Genomic DNA, 20,454 nt, shown 5'->3' on the forward strand with positions numbered 1-20,454 from the left:
GGTGCTGCTGAAACTTGCATTGTTCTACATGCATGTATGAGTAGAAAATGTTTCACTAACACTAACAATATGATATAAAATGTAAAAACACAAATCACATACATCTTGTTTTGTCCAGGTGAATTCAGTTTTGAGTGATAAAACAAGATTTTACCAAATCATGATATCCTGCACAACATTAAAACTTCTGGCATGTAGATGATGAGCGTTCTAACATTTAGCCCTTGTCATTAATTCGTGTAAAATCTGCGTTACAAATAAGCTTCATCAGTTATTTCTACTGTAGAGTTTCAGTTTGCACTCTGCTAGATGTACTTCTACAGCAACTCATAGTTTTTTTATTACCATGAGTAATCCTACTGTTATTACAAACTATCCATCAGAAGCGATACTGAAACATCACTTCCGAAAAACTACAGGTCTGTTCATGTCTGAATGATTATGAAACGTAGAGTCATGGTGACCGGGAAGAGCTCTATTCATACTCTACCCCTACCAGCTCCTGCTGTATGCCATAAGAAAGAAAGGAAATGAGCCTTGAAATAGTAGTACTCATTCAATTCTCTCTTTGAGAATTGCTTTACCCACTTAAGTTTTGCTGGTTGTCGGAAGGGTCTTAATTTTAAGAGGATACTGTGTATCTGTCCCAGCGGTCCAAATTCCGTTACACAAAGCAGAGCAAAAAGTTTTATCAAGCATTACAGTGCTTGAACATATCTTTAATAGCTTGCTCGTGTGCCTGTTTTTATGCATGTGTGCAAGAACAAACTTGTGATCAAGTGCTGGTGATTAGCACCTACTATGGAGTCAATCTCTTTCTTTATTCGCTTAGTGATAGCATCTTGATTTCCTCCCTTCTTGGCACCCAATGACGACTGACAACGTGCCAAATGTTATTAGAAATTACAAATGGTTAACTCTCTTTCCCAGTTACTAGTATAGTAGACATTATATGACTTAATTATAGGTTTGAACCGTTCTTGTAATAAGGGAAATATCACAGCAATGATGTACACTGAGGATTACTCGGCCAGTTTTGAAACTGCGTCCAGTGTTGTCTAGCTCTGGCTTATCTGATCACAACATGCCCGGGATATTGTCTCTTGAAAGATAAGACCTGTAACAAGACAGTGATGTATCATTTAACAAGAAGGCAAGGCGTGACCAAGAATTCTCATTTAATCTACCTCTGTCATTATCACATCACTCTTACCATTGCAATCATGCTGTCATCAGCCCAAACAGGATGTAAGGTGCAGTCTGTCTAGAATTTGGAGAGTTTTTCTTTGGCTCTGTACTCCCCCACATTGGATTTGAAAATTTGAAAACAATCACTATGAGATTAAAGTGCGGACTTTCAGTTTAATTTCAGGGTGTTGAACCACCATCCTTTACACACACTACGGGAGAAACAATTAGCTAGGAAACCTATATTATTTGTCCACTATGGATGTGTATAAAACCAAACACCATTGAATGTGATTAAAGTTTAGTTCCAGAGTGCTGCAATAGAGCAAAACAATGAAAATCTCAGCACTTTATAGTGCAGGGCGGCACTGTATATGGGTGCATTCACTGCATATGTTATGCACTGCATAATACTTCACATCAGTAACTGTTGTCAGAGTCAAAAATCCGCTTCATGTTTGGGATATTAATAATATGTGTATATTATAATATTATTATAATATCCCGCTTTTACCAGAGTTTGTAGCATGGACAATCTGCATTTACAGTGACGACTGTATCTAAGGAATAAGGGTTAGAGTCCCTAAGTGTAAAAAAGAAAGGGGGGATAGATTGGGAGATGGGGAATCAAAGGTGTAAATAAGCAAAAGTGAGAGACCTGCCTGTTTTTATTTTCTATTGAACTTTTAAAACTTTTTATATTTCCCTGTAGCTTTTATGTTTTATGTAAAGCACTTTGAATTACCTTATTGTTGAAATGTGCTATACAAATAAACTTGCCTTGCCTTAAAATTACAATTATACATTGTTATCCATATAATTGAGATCCTTTTGAGATTGAGATTGAGATTTCCCTGTTGCCTCAAAGTCTGTTAATTTTTTTTTTAATGAATGTGGTATTTTAAACTGGATCACATCAGTGCAGACAAAAAGCACCTCCCTGCCAAGACATTGACATGGTCAATTCTGCCACCTCAATGAACATAAAATGCATGTAAATGTGACTTCAGATGTCTTCTGCTTACCCGTACCTGTATTCACTGTCCACATAAATTTCATCTGCTTGCATGTGCATCTTCAATTGTTCATTCTGGTGTGATGTTTAACTAGCTGCCAAAGAAAAAAGCCAATGTATGTTGCTGAACCTTTAAAGTTGTAATATTTGCTGTAGCTCATTGTCTGTATTAATCAAGGTAATCTAACAAGATGAATGGACCAGACAGACAGTGACACCTGCTGTTAGGAAAGTGTAAGGAAAGACTTCTGGAAAATCTAATTTACTTTCATAATTTACATTCCTTTAACTACCACTGAGAAGAAATAGAAAACAACAACATGCAGATGTACTGAAAGGCTATATATCTAAAAATATTTTTAAATTTTTAATTCGATACATGTAATGTAATAAAAGTGTCACTCGTTCTTTTTCCACAATTCATATTCTTCGAGCTTCTTTTACTCAATGCATTACTTCCAAAGCCTACAATGCGGGACAAAGCATGCCTGGTACAGATGGACAAAGAGTAGAGCAACAATACCAGCAGATATTAACTCCTAACACTTGGAACATACATGTTATGGATCTTCAGCTGAGGTAAAGCATATATAGAAAGGATAATTTAACATTCTTGGACGCTCAAAAAGTAGGGTGTTGATGGTTTGATCCTCAGCCCCTCCTGTCTAAATTTCAGATTTTTCTTGACACTGACACTGAACCCCAAACGGCTCACGCAAAGAGACTTGTGTACACACTCTCAAACCATACTCCATTAAGTACCTCAGTTGTGTTTTGAGTTCAGTGAAGCGTGGCCTCTTGCTGGGATCATACGACCAACACTTTGTCATCAAGCTGTAGAGTGTAGGAGGGCACTGAGGGGGCATAGCCAGCCGCTCGCCGTTCTCTATCCTGCCGATGACATCATTGTTCTTCACACCCTGGAAAGGCTTGATGCCGAACATTAGTATCTCCCACATACAGACGCCTATGGAAAGACAACAAAACAAGAAAACTCACTCACAATGAGACAGCCACCTTCTGGCTCTTCAATGTTGCAAAGGCAGAGACTGAAGAGTAAAACAGTAAAAGCTAAAACCCTGCTGCTACAGCACAAAACATCAGGACAAAACTGACACAGAAATGAAGAAAGGTAGAAAACAACGCAGACTTAAACTTACCAAACATCCAGACGTCACTAGCTGTGGTAAATCGTCTGAAGTTGATGGATTCTGGAGCCATCCATTTAATAGGCAGTTTACCCTTAGATGCTGAAAAACAGGGAGCAGGAGATGTGTTGCACTACGAATAATAATGGTGTTTTCCTCCACGTGTTATGACAGACCAAAGAAGGTTTAAAGGAGACGGTGAATTGTGCATTTATGCGAACGCTTTGCGAGGTGTTATTTACCTTTGTAATAAGAGCTATCTTCCATGTATCGTGACAAACCAAAGTCCCCCAGCTTTACACAGTCGACTGTGGACACCAACACGTTCCGCGCTGCAATGTCCCTGAGGTAGACCAAACCAAAATTAGAGGAAGTCCTAGATACTTTGGCATTCATTCTGTAAATCTACTTTAACTGGACCCTTTTAACAAAAGGTAATCATTTACATATCTCATGTAGCTTTTGGAAAAAACAACATGATAAGATGCTTAGCATCCCTAACTCAGCCCTTCAGATCAGCCAGCATGTTTAGGAAATGTTTTGAGCATCCACATGCAGGGAAGTTAGTGAGAATATTTTTTACCATGTCACAAAATGTCTCCTCCCCCCCACATATATTTTTTTTTATTGTAACGCCTCCAGTAGGTGGCAACCCTAGACTGCAGTTTACAGAAAATGTTATTTGCCATAAAATAATATTCTTTCCCATCCGACTGATCAACATATACAATCATTTTAAAACAATAATATTATTTTGCTCAGTCCACTTAGCACTACTAATTATTATGCAGTGGAAGATGAAAAATAATAATACTGCATACCTGTGTACAAACCGCTTGCTCTCCAGATATGCCAGTGCTGTGCTGAGCTGGTATGAGTACAAGATGAGACTGGCCAAGTCCAGACTGTACTTCCTCACCTGGAGAAATGACCGTAACTGTGGAGAACAGAGAGAGAAAAAAAAACACAGATAAAGGGATATGAGAGAGAGTGAGAAAGCAACAAGTTTGAGAAATGGTGAGAGAAATCAGAAAAGGCAGAGGAGGTAGAAAGAGATATGAGTGAGACAAGGAGAAAGAGTGAGAGAGAGGAACAGAGTGTGAAAATAACTATAGTTACTTAAAATGGTTTTCAAAACAAGCTGTGCCATTACAACAGAAAGACAGAAATTATGTGAGGAGAAATGAACAAGGAAATATTCATTCTATGTGCGACGTAAAGCATGCATGTAGGTATATTTAACTTAGGGAGTAGATGGCTAGTTATCTACTATTCTGCTGCCTTACATACATGTACTGTATGTGCTGCATTTTCAGTTCAGATAACCAAGTGCTTTGAAAAAACAATATCACCAACCAAAGCAAACACAATACTTGTACAATAATAAATTATTTCAAACCAAAGTCAATGCAATTTATTACTAAGTAAGGGTTTAAAGTATCATAGATTCAGATTTATCTCCTGGATTTTTGTCCCCATGGATCCAAACGTTGTGTTTCAAGCTACAAAAAGATAAGGTTTTACCAAGTTTACAGTCAACACAGATCTGAATGCTTCACTAATACATAATGAGCTACTGATTATGTGCCGTGCAAAAAGCAAACAGTTAGTGTTTTTATCTGATTTATAGCCACTCCTATTTCCACATACTGTAAAATAGTCCCCGTGATGACTTTGATAACCTTTTTAACACATGTACTTGTACTTACACTTATACAAATTCTTATTAGTGTCCTACCTCTCCGAGTGTGCAGAGCTCCATGATGATCCAGACCGGATTCTCAGTGATGACTCCCATCAACTTCACAATGTGTGGGTGATCAAACTGACGCATGGTCACTGCAGGGAAAGAAGAGGAATGCAAATGTCAGTTCACAAACAGCTTGCAAATTTTTCCTATACTTAAAGGGCAGGTCTGCAATGTCCTGAGAACAAATCATTGTTAGCAGGTAACATTTGAGAAACCCACGAGGAACTTACATGCTTCTTGGAGAAACTTTTCCCTAACGCTGTCTGACGTTGAGTTCTTACAAGTCTTCACTGCCACAGACAGGGCTGGGTTTTCCTGCGAGAAACAGAACCAGGCAAATAACCTAATCAGCATTACAGAAGCATCTACATTCAGCACGTTCACTGACTGGCAGCCAGCACAGTGAGTGAATGGTTTAATGCTACAAAATGTGCATGGACTGTCATTGCCTTATAGGTAAAGGACCATGTACAGTAGGATATATTAATCAAATTATTCAGATCAAAAGCTTTTATAAATCAACAGCTACAGATATTAAAAGCTCCCGTGTGCAAGATAGAGATTACATACCGAGCTGATGTAGACTCCTTGGTGGACGTCTCCAAACTGACCCTCACCTATGCAGCGTCCCAACTCAATGCAATCCCGCTGAATCTCATAGTCCCGTGCTAGATACACAATATACACACACATGAACACACAGGTACGGACACACAAAAGAGGACAAACGCACAGATTCAGATCAAGCACACACATCAGTGCCCACACATACACTTCTCCTCTTAGTCAGGCCTTTCATTTACCAAGCTTGTCAGAGTGCTTTACAGTGTGTAGGGGTTTGTTTAAATCTGCCTTTAATAGCAGAAAATGACTGGTTCAACGTCAAATAACTGTTAAAACAATTCTTTCGGAAAATTTATTTTAAAAAAGTAACACAGTAACTATTAAAGGAGATGGCGTTATAGACACATTTTAGACCCGACCACAGCGTGTAAAACAAACTCATGTGCAACGTTATGTGCTGCCATCTTTACTATAATATATAAGTATTCAAAGGAAATTATCCTGAATTTCTTAATTAATAAAGTACATCTACTTTCCTATTCTGACAAGCTTAGCTTTATAGCAATCAGCATTATCTCAATGTCAACAGCATGCAACAACAGCACCAGCAAACCACAGCCAGACATGCCATGTAACACAGACGAACAACAGCCAGCAACACTCAATGTATATATGAACATGAATTTCTTCATTAAATCAAATTTTATATGGATAAAGTCAGGCTGATTGTATAATAATGACACAACTTGAAGGAATTCAAAGATTACAGGCTGATATAAGGCCACTGTTTTGCACATTTTCTCATTTTCTTGTCTAAAAGGAATTTGTATCTGTAGCTATTAGTCAGTCAGTTTTCTTCTGTATTTATTGTCAAGTGAGGCTACTGAAAATGCACCATTTTTATATAGCTTTTTTTTAAGAAAATAGGAATCAAAAAGTCTGTGAAACGTTGGCTGTTGAGAGGCTGGTGGTTTGCTTTGCCTGACAGGCATGGCACTGTTGACCTGACTTTGTCCATGTAATCAGCATCTAAATACAGCATACATGGCGCACACAGGTTTTGAAAAAAACTCTGACTTCTCTTTCATACTGTTCACGGTTGTGAAATGGCCAGCATATGTGAGATATTTAGAGCCAACTTTTAGAAAATGCCTGTAGTGGAGATGTTACTAAATGTGGAAAAGGGCTGCAATGTACATTAACAAAAATTACAATTGCCCATAATTAATGCATGTGTGCTCTGCCTCTAAATGTCACCCATGTAACCTGATCTTAAAGAAGTAAATCATTATGGTTAAACAATGGAGTGGGACTACGCTGTTTATTAGTGGTTTGGGTTTAAAATGTTACAGTAACCCTTCGCTCACACTGCACTTCCTCCTCCAGGCCAAATTTGTAACTAGGAACAAGCTCTGAGTCAGCTTGTTTGGTTAAATAATATATAAAATATTTTTGAACTGCTGCCAAGTAGTCGTTACCCCGAGCAGTAAATGGGTTAAACAGTTTGCAATTATTCTGGAAGTTAAATGGTATTGATCTCATCAATCATGTAACTGAGCAGCTAAAATACACAACATGATGCATTGTCCAACACCTGGGACTCAGTTCTGAAGATACCGTCAATTTAGCCCAAAGCTGGCAGCACAACAAACATCAACACAGGGGGTTCAACTCAACAGGGTACAGGGTAGAGAAATGTATTCGGAAATTTTATTTTACAGTTGCAAGCAAACGTAAAATAAGGGTCACAACAACCACCAAACCAAAGTGCCATCACAATAAAACCAGACTTATGGTATGTTCCAATCGTTACCTTGATCTAGTCCATAGTATTCTGGGAAAATGGGTTAGTGATAGGAGACAGAAATAACTAGCTGTGAGTACAGATATCCATAATTGTTACTGCAGTCTTCACTATATTCACTATATATGTCAATGTTACTTTATTTGCCATGATTGTGGGTGTGACTGTGATGCAGCCAAGTTACAGACACTGTGTGTTAAAGACTAGGCTATGTATCACCAAGTCTATATAAGTCTAAATATCTTGTTTTGGGATATTTAGAGCCTTTTGCTGTGTTTTGTCTGACAAAGGTTATTTTTTTGTTGTGTACACACAAAGAGCAAAAGAAAGAAACAAGCACATACACCTTTGGTCACCACTAGCTGGCACAAACAATTCGTAAAAGGTGTGTTTTAAACAGCAAAAACAACTTGTACACTAAAATGGACCCCTATGATTTGCTTGGACACCCGCTGTTTAAAAAAAAACAAAAGAGACGCTGAAACTGCTCAGACACAAACAGCTACGTGTGACCTTGGCTGGCACATGTCAGTGTATTCATCTGACTAGATAACTTCTAACTAAATCTGTCATTTACATCTTAGAAAGTTGTGCAACACGTTTTACAGACTAGTAAATAGCATGGATACAGCAATGACATTTCATTTTGGTAATTTACTGGACAGTGTGGACATCTAGCGATCTCTGTATGCGGTTTGACTTGCTTGTTCTCTTTGTTTGTGCTTGTGTCCTTACAAACGTCCACTGGCCTATGGGGAAAGCTATAATTTATGAATGGTCAAAAAGCGAAGCTTTGTTGATTGACTGAATGGAACAACATGTGCTTATGACCCCCGGACAACATTTTGAGGCTGTTTAAATGGGTCATTTTGTCAGTAAAAAATATTTCACTTAACGTCCTGGCTCCATTGCCCATCATACGTTAAGGAGATATCACCCATGTCAACTGCCTCTAAATGTTGCATAGCATCTCTGCTTATTGTAGCAGCAGGCACTACTCAGCAGCACAGGAGGCCCCTCTACATGTTTACAGGTAATAACGCAGAGACATCCTACAGGTCAGATAACAATTACATGAATGTAGAGGTTTAAGATAAACACTCATCAAAATGGTGATCAGCAGCAAAAATGTTTACTGTAATATAAACATTGTGGCGAGATAATGTTTTAAAGCAGCCCCAGGAAGCGCCAATTCTCATTAAATCTTGTGACAACCCTCTAAAGCGACTATAAATTGCAGGCCTATTAATATTCAGGCAGGATGTGGTTCAAGTGTCTGAATTTATGGAACAGTTCTGGTTTTGAGCTTAAAATTGATGTCAGAAAGAAAATAGTTATAAAATCTTTTTTAAAATGTGAATCCGGTTTTGCATGTGACTTTATTAAGATTATCTATTATCTGGTAGACCAAAGACCATAGATAAGACTACGGCAGATCAGAACAAAGTCAAATATTATAATATAACAGGAGTCTCCTCACTCTGAATTGAACCTAACTTAACTCCAAGGACACAAAAATTATCTATAGTTAAGTCTCCTTAAGATCTTCAATCTTCTCTCCATCACACCTTCCCACCTGAGCACATACAAAACCTACAATGTTTGAGTGCATGTGTGTGTCTGCAGGCGTCTACTTACTTGAAGGCATGGTATAGGTGTCCTCCTCGTCTATAATCTCAGCATAGTCGTCCGTTTCTGCCGAGCCACAGCCAAGTAGGGAGGGGAAAAAGAGCCAAGAAACATTATTAAGTCTCAGTTGGTGACACAAAAGAAAGACAAATGAAAGTTACTTAGAAGTTAAGTTTCTTTGACATAACACAAATCAAAAGTTCACACAAAATTATTGGTATAATCTGGATTTGTTGTTTTTTTAAATGCAGCAATCATTACCCTTGTCACTGTTAAACACTTAGATACACAATGACCAATACAAGAATTACACAAATAAAATCACTGCGTGCAATTTAAGAAGTTCTGTGAACACACCCGCAGGCAAAAAAAGAAAAGGAGCAACAGAAACACACCATCATCAGACAGATGTACCTTTCCAAAAGACCATCACCATATCCGATTCCAAACACATGCACAACAATTTAAATTTTCATGTACTACAACAGCTCACACACGCACCAGAGGAATTTAAGACAGAAGAGTACAATAGAGAGACAGAAAAAGAGAGACAGAGAAGAGAGGAAAGGGGAGGGATGGAAAGGTTCGTTCTTTCCACAGAAACAAGTTAAAAAAATAACGGGTTGAGTCACAGATAAGACCGAAACAGTTACAGGCAGATACAAAGAGAGATACTGTACACACATACGGTATCGCTAAAACAGCAGGAATTCCACTGAGGTACTAATTTAGGACGGTTAATAGAAAGAATGTTGTTTACCATCGCCACTAGTTTGACCTGCAGAAGCCACATGCAGCATGAAACACACACGCAGAGTGGGAAAGAAGGATTAGTTTAACTATTATATGTTTAACAAATATTTAATGTCTTGATACTATATTCACGGGTCATTTTCATTTAATTCTGTGTGAGTTAGTCAGAGGTTAGTAGACAGTCAGGGCAGAGGCATAGTGACAGTGACTAAAGCTCTCCATAGAGACATCTGGCAAGACAAGGACTCTTCACTGCATACACAGATGACACTTTATAGGGGAAAGAGAGTACGCACAAATATCTATGAACCCTTTATCTAACTCTTAGCAGTCATTCATTGACAATTAGAGCACCAGACAGAGAGGCACATAAGGAGGGGAGAAACAGACCAACAAGGCAAAGAGAAAGTGAGACAGGGATTTATACCTGAGACACAAACAGCTCTGGCCCGTACTCCGTCCATCCGTTTTTCCATCCGCCTCTCATGATTTGAAACTCTGGGCCAGAGACGAGACGAGAAAATGATTTTTGGCTCACGTTAACCTAAATCAATGTATTCTGAAGGAGCTTCCAATTGCAGCTATAAAGAGATTCATTCCACATCTTGTCACGTGTGCTGCTTTACAATGCGGAACATTATAGAATTAGGAACACAGTGAGTGTCTACATCTTATAAAGAATATTATATTCTCTATATGGGCAATTCAAGAACTTTTCTATCATCAAAATCAAGATGTTGCTCTGGATTCAAGCTGTGGAATAAAAAAATTACTTACACAAAATTCTCTTTTAAATGAGTTAAACCACTAAATAATTTTTTTTATGTCAACAAACAAAGTTGTGCTGCAAAAAGGGAAGAAACTGGATTTTTTTAATGCATCACTAGAACCTTGGCTATGGTCTTCTTCTTCTGTGTCTCACAGGGAAATGACACCTTGCTTTTACTTGATAAAGCAACTAATGAGGCAAAACGAGCCTGTAGACTTACTTGGGGATGGAAGGCAGAGCTCTGTCCCCCTCTGCGGAGATGAAATGAACACATGAATTAGACACAGACCAGCCTGGCCTCATGTTAGAGCTACATCACTATTGCCTTGTCTTTGTAGCAATAGTTATTTTTAGAGAAGACTAGCTAAACACAGGCTGGTTATTCAAAGTGACAAGCTTAAAGCCTCATCAGCCATGATCAGACTTGACTACTGTTTGAAAGATGGCTGAAAGCAATTTCAACCCTGAGTGCTATTAATAGTGTAAGAACATTCATGACCAAATCATTCAGCTGTATTTAACTACACACAATGCTATAGTGAACACAAAATAAATATAAGAGTAGTTGTGCGTCCTACCTTTTTGGACTCTGACAATAAAGGAGTGAGTAGCCGAGGAGACGAGCCGACAGTAACCGTCAATCAAGTCAGCCATGTTTTCTGCCGTAGTCAGCAATGCTGTGGTGACTGTGAGGGGCTACACACACACACACACACACACACACACACACACACACACACACAACAACGATTAGTGTAACAGTGGGACAGAGAGTTGATTCACAGTAACACAATGAGGGCTTTATTAGGGATAACGTCTTCTACCAGTGCACCAATACCACATTCAATCCTCCACACACACACCCCCACACCGCTACACAGATACTCCAGCGCTGATGCACACATGCTTTTTCCACTAGTAAGGCCTGCTGCGGACACACACCCACTCTCGACAGACTACACTCATGCTGACACACCAGTGCAGATGGCAACACCCACGTTCATCCTCCCGTGTGCCGATTCCCTCTTTCTCTACATCATTATATTTTGAGTTATAGTAACATAAAGTCTGCAGGAAAAACAGGCAATGTTCAACAAGCAGAAGCTTTTTCATGTGTGGATGAAATCAGACAATTTTGATGTGACGAGCCAACACAAACCCAACATACACAACATTTTGGTTCACAGTCATTTTTAAATGTGTGTGTTTTGGATGAGAATTTAGGCATTGTGTTGCAGCTTGAAATGCCTCAACTCCATGTGAATCAATGTTTTAACTCTTATTTGACGGGAAATTCTAATTCAACATGAGGTATGACTCCAAACTTAACATCCAAACAATATCATAAATACTGTTTCCCAAAGAACCAACCTACAATGGAAAAGCCAAAGGAACAGTGTGAAAGTCATGTGCATGTGTGTGTGTGTGTTTTCACCTCCGGAGCTCCTGCCACATTGAGCTGCAGCATGCCTTTCCTGTCCTTCTCTTCCAAAGCGGAGTACTGTATAGACTGAACCTGGTTAAAGTTAGCTAAGTGCGTTGGCTGCAGAGACAAAGATAGAGAGAAATATTAAACATCACATATGACGCACAACATGTGTTGCAGCCCTTTATTCAGCTCAGTGGAAATTATCTTTCCTAAGAACTGTATGTCATTCACGCAAGAATGCACAAGGTTGAGATATATTTTTTCCATAGTAACAGTTTGTCATGTATTTCTATTTTTACATACAACAATGCACAGTAATCCTAGTCTTTCCACACTGAGCATGTCATCAAGAGTGAATTTGAGTGCGTTTATGAAGGCCAAACAGGACAAGTTATGATTCATTTTCATGCAATGATCAACTTATTAAATTAATGACATCTTTCCTCAGTAAGTTGAAATTTAATAACTCAATTTAATCCCCTGGTGATCACACGTGTTTTTTTTCACTCATATGATCTGTGTTTTAACTAGATCTGGCCACTGGTGTTTCATCTTGTGCAAGTGAGGAGAAAAGAGAAAATCTGGCAAACGAAGAGGCAAACCAGAGAGGGCAGTATGGCTGATTGCCACTCCGACCTTCCAATTAACAGCATGCAGTATACAGTAGTGATTAAAGCCTTCTGAAGTTCACGAAGAAATACTGAACTGGATCATGTGTTAGTTGGAATAGATACATGAATCAGACGATATCTGAAAGAAAGAAAATTTTGTCACACTTTTACTGAACCCTGAAAGTTGTGAGATGAGCTATGTGCAAACTCACCGTTAAACCCTTATCCGTGAGGTAGCTGATTCCTTCCTCTGGTCCGATAGCTAACTCTACTGCTATTACCCAACTAGACTAGAGAGGGAGAGAGACGGACAGTGGAAGACATACAGCATTAAAATAGATGTCACATTCATCATATCATCTGTTTTATTAATTGAACACTGGCAAAGATGCAATATTGATAGCATAAAACAAGTTCCATCTGTTTTCTCTACTTTCAACATTAAATACCCTCTATGACAGAGGTTGGTTTCATTCTGTAGATGTCAGTGACAGTGTTTTTCATCTTTATCAACTGAGTGTTGCCCTACCCCCAAAGCGCACTTGAAGCACTCTTTGTCGAAGCGGTAGATGGGAGAGAGTATTTCAAAGAACTTGTGGATGCTCTGCTCGTCATTGAGGTTAGCAAACTGCTTAAAGGTCTGCTGGATCTGCTTACGAAGAGTCTTCGCCTGATAGAGAGAGGCGGAGGAGGGAGGAAAAACATTTCCAGGGCTTAAGTCTTTCTGTGAGAAAGATGTTTTAGAGCCAAGAAAACACACGAGACAACTGACAAGGCACACTGCGAGTGACAACAGGAGGTTTAACTTAATTCCAGGCAATCGGATTATCAGACATTCAGCCAGGAATCTATTCAGTCATCAAGTTGGTCTCCCTGCAAGTCAGCCGGTCGTCAATCAAATAGCCATTAGCTCATTCAGCTGAATAAGCCTCAGCTCATCCAGCTGACTAGGATCCCCAAAGAAATTTCTGCCTCTGTCACTTCCATTATCTGGTAGTGATCTTAAACTGAAGACCCTTGCCAGTTAGTCAGGAAGATGAAAGTGGCTGACTTGTGTTTTTACATTAACAGCGGTTTAGCCTCACCTTGAGCGAGTCGAGCAGGCTTTTGGGGAAGAACCTTCTCAAGCCAACGTCTTTCCTAAGAATAACAACATTTATCTTTGAATCCTTGAAATATATTTGTTAAAATATATTACATTTATATTCGAGGCAATATGGTTTACAGTGTGGACCAACTAAAATCAATCTTACTCCAGTAGTTCGTAATTGGATTTCTTATCCAGGGCGTTTCCTGGCATCTCTCTGAAGAACCTCCTGCATAATTCAAAGAGAAGGAGATACAGTTTGTAGGCACAGTATTAAATGTTAATCACTAGATTTCTTTAGTTCAGATGAACTCTGAAATAAGCATAGACTAATGGTGAAGAACCTGTTTGAGCAAACAGCTTACTTTTGGTGATTTTTGTCATTGTTGATGCATAAGAAATAATGTGCGTTTGTTTCTCACCTAATTTCCAAACAGCCCAGTTTCAAAGCAACATCTTGATCCACCTGATCAGCTATATGTTGCATGTAGTCACTCTTGACCTGGAAAAACACAGGGTAACTTTTTATGACAACTCTGCTGTAAAAAGTAAAAGCAGCTAACAGTGAAAGTGTTACATGTAAAATGTATAGTCTTGTACAGTAAGAGCAGAGTCTTTATCTGTTAAAGGTATGTTTGCATTATTAAACAAAAACACAACAGGAAGGACGTCACAGAGCATATGGTGTATGAGAGAAGATGTTCAAGAAAATTACAGATATTTAGAACAAAATTTAAAAAGTGTATTTAGTATTTTTTCACAAGGAGGAACCCTTTCTGTCTCCTGTTTTCATGCAATGCTGTTGTGTTGCCTCACCTGGTGATAGAGGTAGTTGAGAGAGGGTTTGTCTTCAGAGAAATGGCTCAAGTAACCTTTAGGAAGGTACCGAATCCGCAACTCATACCTGAGAATGACAAGAGACGATTTGGCCGAATAACCATACGGTCAGTGCGCACACACATCCAGACCGACAATGAAATACCACATCCAAAGTCAATGCCCGTCTGAGGCACTGAGACAGAGACAGAAGGAGCATGCTTACTCATACTTACAGATGCCGGATACACAGACCTCAGTACATTTTTAAAGACCCCACTCAACCCAGTTTGAGGTGTACTAGATAATCAAAAGCACTTCAATCTCAATATTCACAAATAGATCTGTGTTTAACCTAAAAATATGGTTTTGGTCTGAAAAACCTGTATACAACAAGTTGGATACAACTTCTCAAAAATGTTATTACTATTACATTGTGAAACATGAAAATTCTCCACAAAATAAAGGTACACCTGGAGAATTTATTGAGAAGTTGAACCTCTTAAAGTTAAAATATTTGTGCATCTCACTGGTCAATGTCAAATACTTGACAAACCACAGAATCCTGCTGCTTTTGGACGAATGTTTGCTGATTCACAATTTTGGCAGAGCACATGGCATTTTCCCAATATGAAAACCCCACATCTATCTTAGAGATAATGAAAAAGATCTATAAATGTTTTTAGCTTAACAATGCAATGCTACACACAAGTTTTGCTGCATAGAGCTAGAAACTGAGAAATTTGTGCTTGTTCCTTGCAGATGTTTCTATATTCTTCTTGCTCTAAAGTACATGTTAGCTACAAGATAGCCCCCATGGCGTAGTATATTCTATGCCTTGCTCAGAGTCACCTTACCAGGGTGGCTTTAAACCAAGTGTTGAAGTTGAAAGATCCCCTTTCTAATCACTAAATTACTGTCCTGGTGGCACATTAAAATGTGACTTCATATTTGCTTACAGTATACTAACTGAGTGTGATAACCTTGTAATACCATAAAGCCTAATGAGATTCCTGCTGTTACACTTGCCAGTTAACTGTGAGGTACCCAGATGGGCTGTCATTGTTTCTAGTGACATATTATTTTATGACTGACATATTGCAGCAACTACAGTGAAGGGAAATGGGTCAGGAGAGTGGTGAGCGCCAAGCTGCTGTGATGCTACAGGACTGTAGTTAGATAACAAAGGAAATCAAGGCCAAAGACAAAATGAATAAAACATTGTCGTTCTATAATGAATGAAGAGAGCGTGAGAAGAGAGAAAATGACGTGTGTTTGAGAGATAAGAAAGAAAACACAGAGGGAGGAGAGAAAAAAGGATGCAGAGAAAGATCAAAGTGAAAAAGAGTGACTGCGAGCGCACGAGACGAAATGAGGGAAAACACACAAGGGAGCGGGAGAGGAGCGAGATGGAGTCAGTCCATCCCCTGGGCTACTTCTGCTGCTCTAACAATAGCTTGGCAGCAGCAGAAGCTCCTGTGGGCTTGCAGCTCTGCTGCCCTCCGAGGCAACAACTGGCAGAGCTGCGCGGCTGCATGTTAGCAGTGTGAACAATTCGTTCATGCTGAATTCATTTCAATTTTAATGACTTTGGGTGTAACCCATCAACTGCAGGACAATGGACTATATTGTGAGGAGCGCTGTTAACAATATCAACTGCAAATGGCAAAAGTGCCAGCAGAGCAGACTGAAAATGGACAGAGATGCTTTCAGATAAGACAGATAGATAAGATAAACGCTTTCATCAGACAAAGCAAATCATCCCTTACAGCATATTGGGTGACTGTGTCAAATAAGTGGAAAGAATAAGGCTGTATAAATTATAGTTTATTAATAGGGAAGAAATAAGAACCACTCATTCCCTGCAAGTCACATACTGAATGAAGTCACCTTGTCCAGTTGAATTTAGGTAAACACCAAACTGTAAATCCTTCATTTATTTTAGCTATTTTAGCCATTAATGCTAAACTGTATTCACAATAAGAAGATATGGATGAATGAGGAAACACATTTTATGAGAAAATCAAAACAGGGACAGTGGTAAAAGGGAGCAACTCAATATTAAATACTTGTAATATTTTTTACTGCTTGTACACAGTAGTTCACATAGGTATGTTTCAGGTCTTGGTCTGTGGTTTATTGACAGCATTAAATGGTTTCATTGGGACCATATGTTATGTAGATGTAACCTGTAAGGCAGGCTTCATTAAATACTAGCAGGTGTGTAGCATAAACAAGTGTTGCATCTGTACATTCAAATAGTGCATTTTTAAAGATGACATGTTTGTTGTAATGATCAGCCTCTTGTCTTCCCCTGAGGAGAATAAAGTAAAGTTACGTTGCTGGCCTGCTATTTGATTTCAGCACAACATTAATGAACCCAGAAATATCAACCTGCAGCTACCTAAACTACAGACAGAGGCGTCATCAGCTACAATTGACCCTTCGCTAAGCCCCGCCCCCCTTAGTTACTGTTGCTAAGTCCGACAAACTACCAGTGCTGCCACTGTCTATTACTGCACTCCCCGGCGAAATGTTGTCAAATTTGTTAGAAAGTGTCTTGCTCAGGGACACATTGATGTCTCAGTGGATTCGAACCTGGGTCTCTCACACCCAAGGCGTGTGTCTTATCCACTGTTTCATCACCACCCATATTCTGGATTTATTTTAGGTTTTGGAAAGAGAATAAATCGTACTTCTCCTATCAATACAGCCCAAAAAAGCTAGAGAGCAACTCTTTTTGCATTAGAGTGAATGGAGCACATCCATGAAAGTGTCGGACCTCAGTTAGAGAGAGTTCTATACTGCGCTGTTATTGGCCAGCTGTGTATTCGGGGCGTGGCTTAGTGAAGGGTGAATTTGTCAACAATTTTAACACCCAGACCTGCTCACTGACCTGGGGCCTCATTTCTAAATGTTGTATATGCCCCTTTCTACGCAAACTTTGGGATTTTAAAAAACAATATTAACGGGAAAGCCATGCGTACACATTAAATGGAGAAATCAAAAACTGTGATTCAGATGGCACAACGATGAAACAGTTTGAAATGGATGCCATTGCGTAAAGTAAATCAAAATATTACCTCTGAGTATTATATAAAACTTAACATGAGTTAATTTGCAAAAACAGATAAAAGCAAACAAACACTTGTTTGATTAATATTTCCCTAAGAGTGCAATACAAAAAAAAAAAAGATTTAAGATAATTTATTTCATATGAGATATATTATCGACTGATAGTCCCTGGACTGCACACAAAAAGAACCATGATTACAGATAATAAACACAAACGGAGATATCAGTTGCAACAAAAACCCGCCTCAAATTTGCTGTACATTTCAATCGAAAATCATATTTAATTTGATCTGTAATTAATACTGGCGTGCAATGAAATTTATTCTCAGAAATAAGGTGAACAGCAGGACAAATTACATTTAAACTGATGCCTTTTTTTGATGCCTCAGTTGAGCAATGTTACTTGTTAATAAAGTTAATTGAGCGGAGTGTTTGTGTAAATAAATGTTTAAACACAACTTCGTTCGTTTCAAACAAGGGACTACAAATTATGTTCCTAGGTCATTCAGTGCGTCTTGCATTTCTGCGTCCCCCTCCGTCACTACTCAGGAGGGATTAGCTTTCCTGCAAGTGGCTCATCAAAGGGGTCGAGCTCCGGTGTCCTCTTTCCTCCGGGGCATTTCACTGGCAACTATGGCCGTAAAAAGGGTGGGACAAGAACCTCGCTTAAGTGCACCAACATTCGAGTTGATTGTGATTTATAAATGGAAATTGCATGGGAGGTACATGAGTGCTGTGGTATAAATCAGAATAATTTTGTGCTTTGGCACTTTCGGTGTTTTGTACGTATGCAGCCTTTTGACATGAATCCTACACAGTTTTATAAATGAGGCCCCTGAGCTCACTGTCCATGCAAACATGAACAAAATCTCTAGTACCCATCATGTAAAAAGGCAAATAAGGGAATACACAAGGAGTGGGAGCAGAGTGAAAGTGTGAAACGCTGAATCTTGTTGTTATTCTACCTCCACTCCTCCTGGGGGTGCTGTTTCTCATATCTCTCCCTGACGTGGGACACGCCCAAATCAGGGTGTAACCAATGGAGTGCATCAGAGTGCAGATGGGTCAGACGGAGGCCCAGAGAGGACACACAGCGCAACTTGTGGATTTCTGCTATCTTCTGTATAACACCCTGTTGAAAAGTGGAAGGATGAACAAAAAAAAAGTGAGAATCAGGGAAATATTTGGGGATAATGCAATGCAAGAAATGTTTGTGTGTGTCTTACCCTGACATCTGTGGCATCTCCATGCCTGATATTACTAGCCCAGGTACATGGTTCACTGTTTGTCTCAAAGTAATGGAAGATCTTCAGAATCCGGTCCATGGAGCCCAGGGGGCGCTCAAGGCCTCCTGCAGAGCTGCTGGTACCAACACTGGTACCACCGGGGATGCCAGACCGGGATTTAACCCCACAACCACCCGATGAGGAGTGATTGTGGTTGGACTCCAAGTAGGACGACGACGCCATGGCCGACTCAGGTGCTCCTGCTGGGGCTAACTGGGCGTCATATTCTGTAAAAGAGAGCAGGACAAACAGAGAGGTCAAAATGTGATTCATAATGAAGAGATAATTAATGTGTTGTATCCTCAGTTGGAAATATGTTGTGAAATCAGAACTACATAGTAGAGGAGAATAAAAATCCATGGGATAAAAAAAAGGTGATTAGGATTTGAAACACTGCTGAAAAGATAAGCTGAGACATTAAAACGCCCACTCAAGCAACCTCTCAGTCACCACCAGTCTGCCATTCATACTGCACTTTATACATTTATCAGATGTAAATAACTGTAGAAAGAAAGCGGGGAAATACGCATGTTTTTGTTTAAACACACATGCACAATTGTACTACATGCCGATGATTGAGCTTGTGTCTGTGCATGTGTGATGGGGAGGGGTTACATGTTTCAGTAAGGCTACCAACCAGTCAGGCAGTAAAGAGACAATACAAAATAGCAAAACACTGACACAAGGTCTTTAGATGGACCTAATGGACTCACATAAATCAGATGAGTTGAAATAAATACATTCTCAGCCAGGGGGGAAAACTGCTAAATCAACCAGGCGGTCAGTCTCGTCCAGAACTAGTTTTTAACAGCAAGCCGCTCAAACACCAGTCAGTAAACTCAGCAAACTGGTCATTCTGTACTAACTGAGTAGAGTGGAAGTGGCCAACAGGTCCAAGCCATACCAGAGTGTCTGTGGATAACATTTTACTGTTCTCCACCAGTTGCATGGCTGCTAGGCTTGCAATCTGGTGGTTTCTAAACTCTGGCTTGACACACTTAGGTCTGATTTGGGAGCATTAGTAAATTGTTCTGGTCATACTGGTGTTCAATGTAGTGGGTAGTAACTTGAATAGTAGTGGATGTGTGTTGTACGTGCCGCTCTTGAGCTACAGAGTGATGCATCTTACTTGTACAAAATCTTTGTTGGGAGTTGCACATGCGCAGTTCCTAGGTAAGGACTACTAGCCAATCAGAAGTAGGGAAGGGCGGGTCGTAAGAAACAAGGAAGTGTGATCCAAATCAAAGCCGCTTCAGACTGTGACCGTGACCTAGCAGATGGTGTAAGTTACTCAAGTCCACAACATCATTGTTCCACATCTTACCATAAACCACTACAAAAATTATATATTTCAACTAAATTTTTCATAAAAATTGGCCAAACAATTTGAACGTTTGCTCAGTAGCTTTCACATCAGGTGTAACATTAGCATTATATTTATAACTTTAGCTGTGTGCCAACATTTACAACAACTCCGCACTTGAACAGTCTGTGAGTTAGTTTTCCATTGCAGACAGTACCCAGACATAG

General features: G+C 39.4%; 1 protein-coding gene across 13 annotated transcripts in view; it reads right to left on the reverse strand.

Annotated features, from left to right (window-relative positions):
• The window catches only part of LOC119897851 (focal adhesion kinase 1-like), a 64,973-nt gene that overhangs the window by 25,167 nt on the left and 19,352 nt on the right, over positions 1–20,454 (reverse strand). For 6 of the 13 annotated variants that reach the window (XM_038711857.1, XM_038711856.1, XM_038711850.1 and 3 more), the window contains 22 exons: positions 18,865–19,151; positions 18,604–18,770; positions 14,564–14,651; positions 14,170–14,249; positions 13,914–13,976; positions 13,746–13,800; positions 13,190–13,330; positions 12,873–12,950; positions 12,056–12,163; positions 11,199–11,316; positions 10,841–10,871; positions 10,279–10,349; positions 9,859–9,876; positions 9,108–9,164; positions 7,479–7,499; positions 5,672–5,769; positions 5,332–5,416; positions 5,090–5,190; positions 4,173–4,288; positions 3,594–3,694; positions 3,364–3,453; positions 2,966–3,170 (listed from right to left, as the gene is read on the reverse strand). In XM_038711857.1, the coding sequence (XP_038567785.1) occupies positions 2,966–3,170; positions 3,364–3,453; positions 3,594–3,694; positions 4,173–4,288; positions 5,090–5,190; positions 5,332–5,416; positions 5,672–5,769; positions 7,479–7,499; positions 9,108–9,164; positions 9,859–9,876; positions 10,279–10,349; positions 10,841–10,871; positions 11,199–11,316; positions 12,056–12,163; positions 12,873–12,950; positions 13,190–13,330; positions 13,746–13,800; positions 13,914–13,976; positions 14,170–14,249; positions 14,564–14,651; positions 18,604–18,770; positions 18,865–19,151 (2,179 nt within the window). The remainder of the gene's footprint in view (positions 1–2,965; positions 3,171–3,363; positions 3,454–3,593; positions 3,695–4,172; positions 4,289–5,089; positions 5,191–5,331; positions 5,417–5,671; positions 5,770–7,478; positions 7,500–9,107; positions 9,165–9,858; positions 9,877–10,278; positions 10,350–10,840; positions 10,872–11,198; positions 11,317–12,055; positions 12,164–12,872; positions 12,951–13,189; positions 13,331–13,745; positions 13,801–13,913; positions 13,977–14,169; positions 14,250–14,563; positions 14,652–18,603; positions 18,771–18,864; positions 19,152–20,454) is intronic. The other 7 variants (XM_038711854.1, XM_038711858.1, XM_038711847.1 and 4 more) reach the window with 3 other exon arrangements.

This window comes from Micropterus salmoides, unplaced genomic scaffold (assembly GCF_014851395.1).
Source record: "Micropterus salmoides isolate LMB-PRFRI ecotype aquatic unplaced genomic scaffold, ASM1485139v1 Ms_hic_scaffold_11, whole genome shotgun sequence".
NCBI classification, from domain to species: Eukaryota; Metazoa; Chordata; class Actinopteri; order Centrarchiformes; family Centrarchidae; genus Micropterus; species Micropterus salmoides.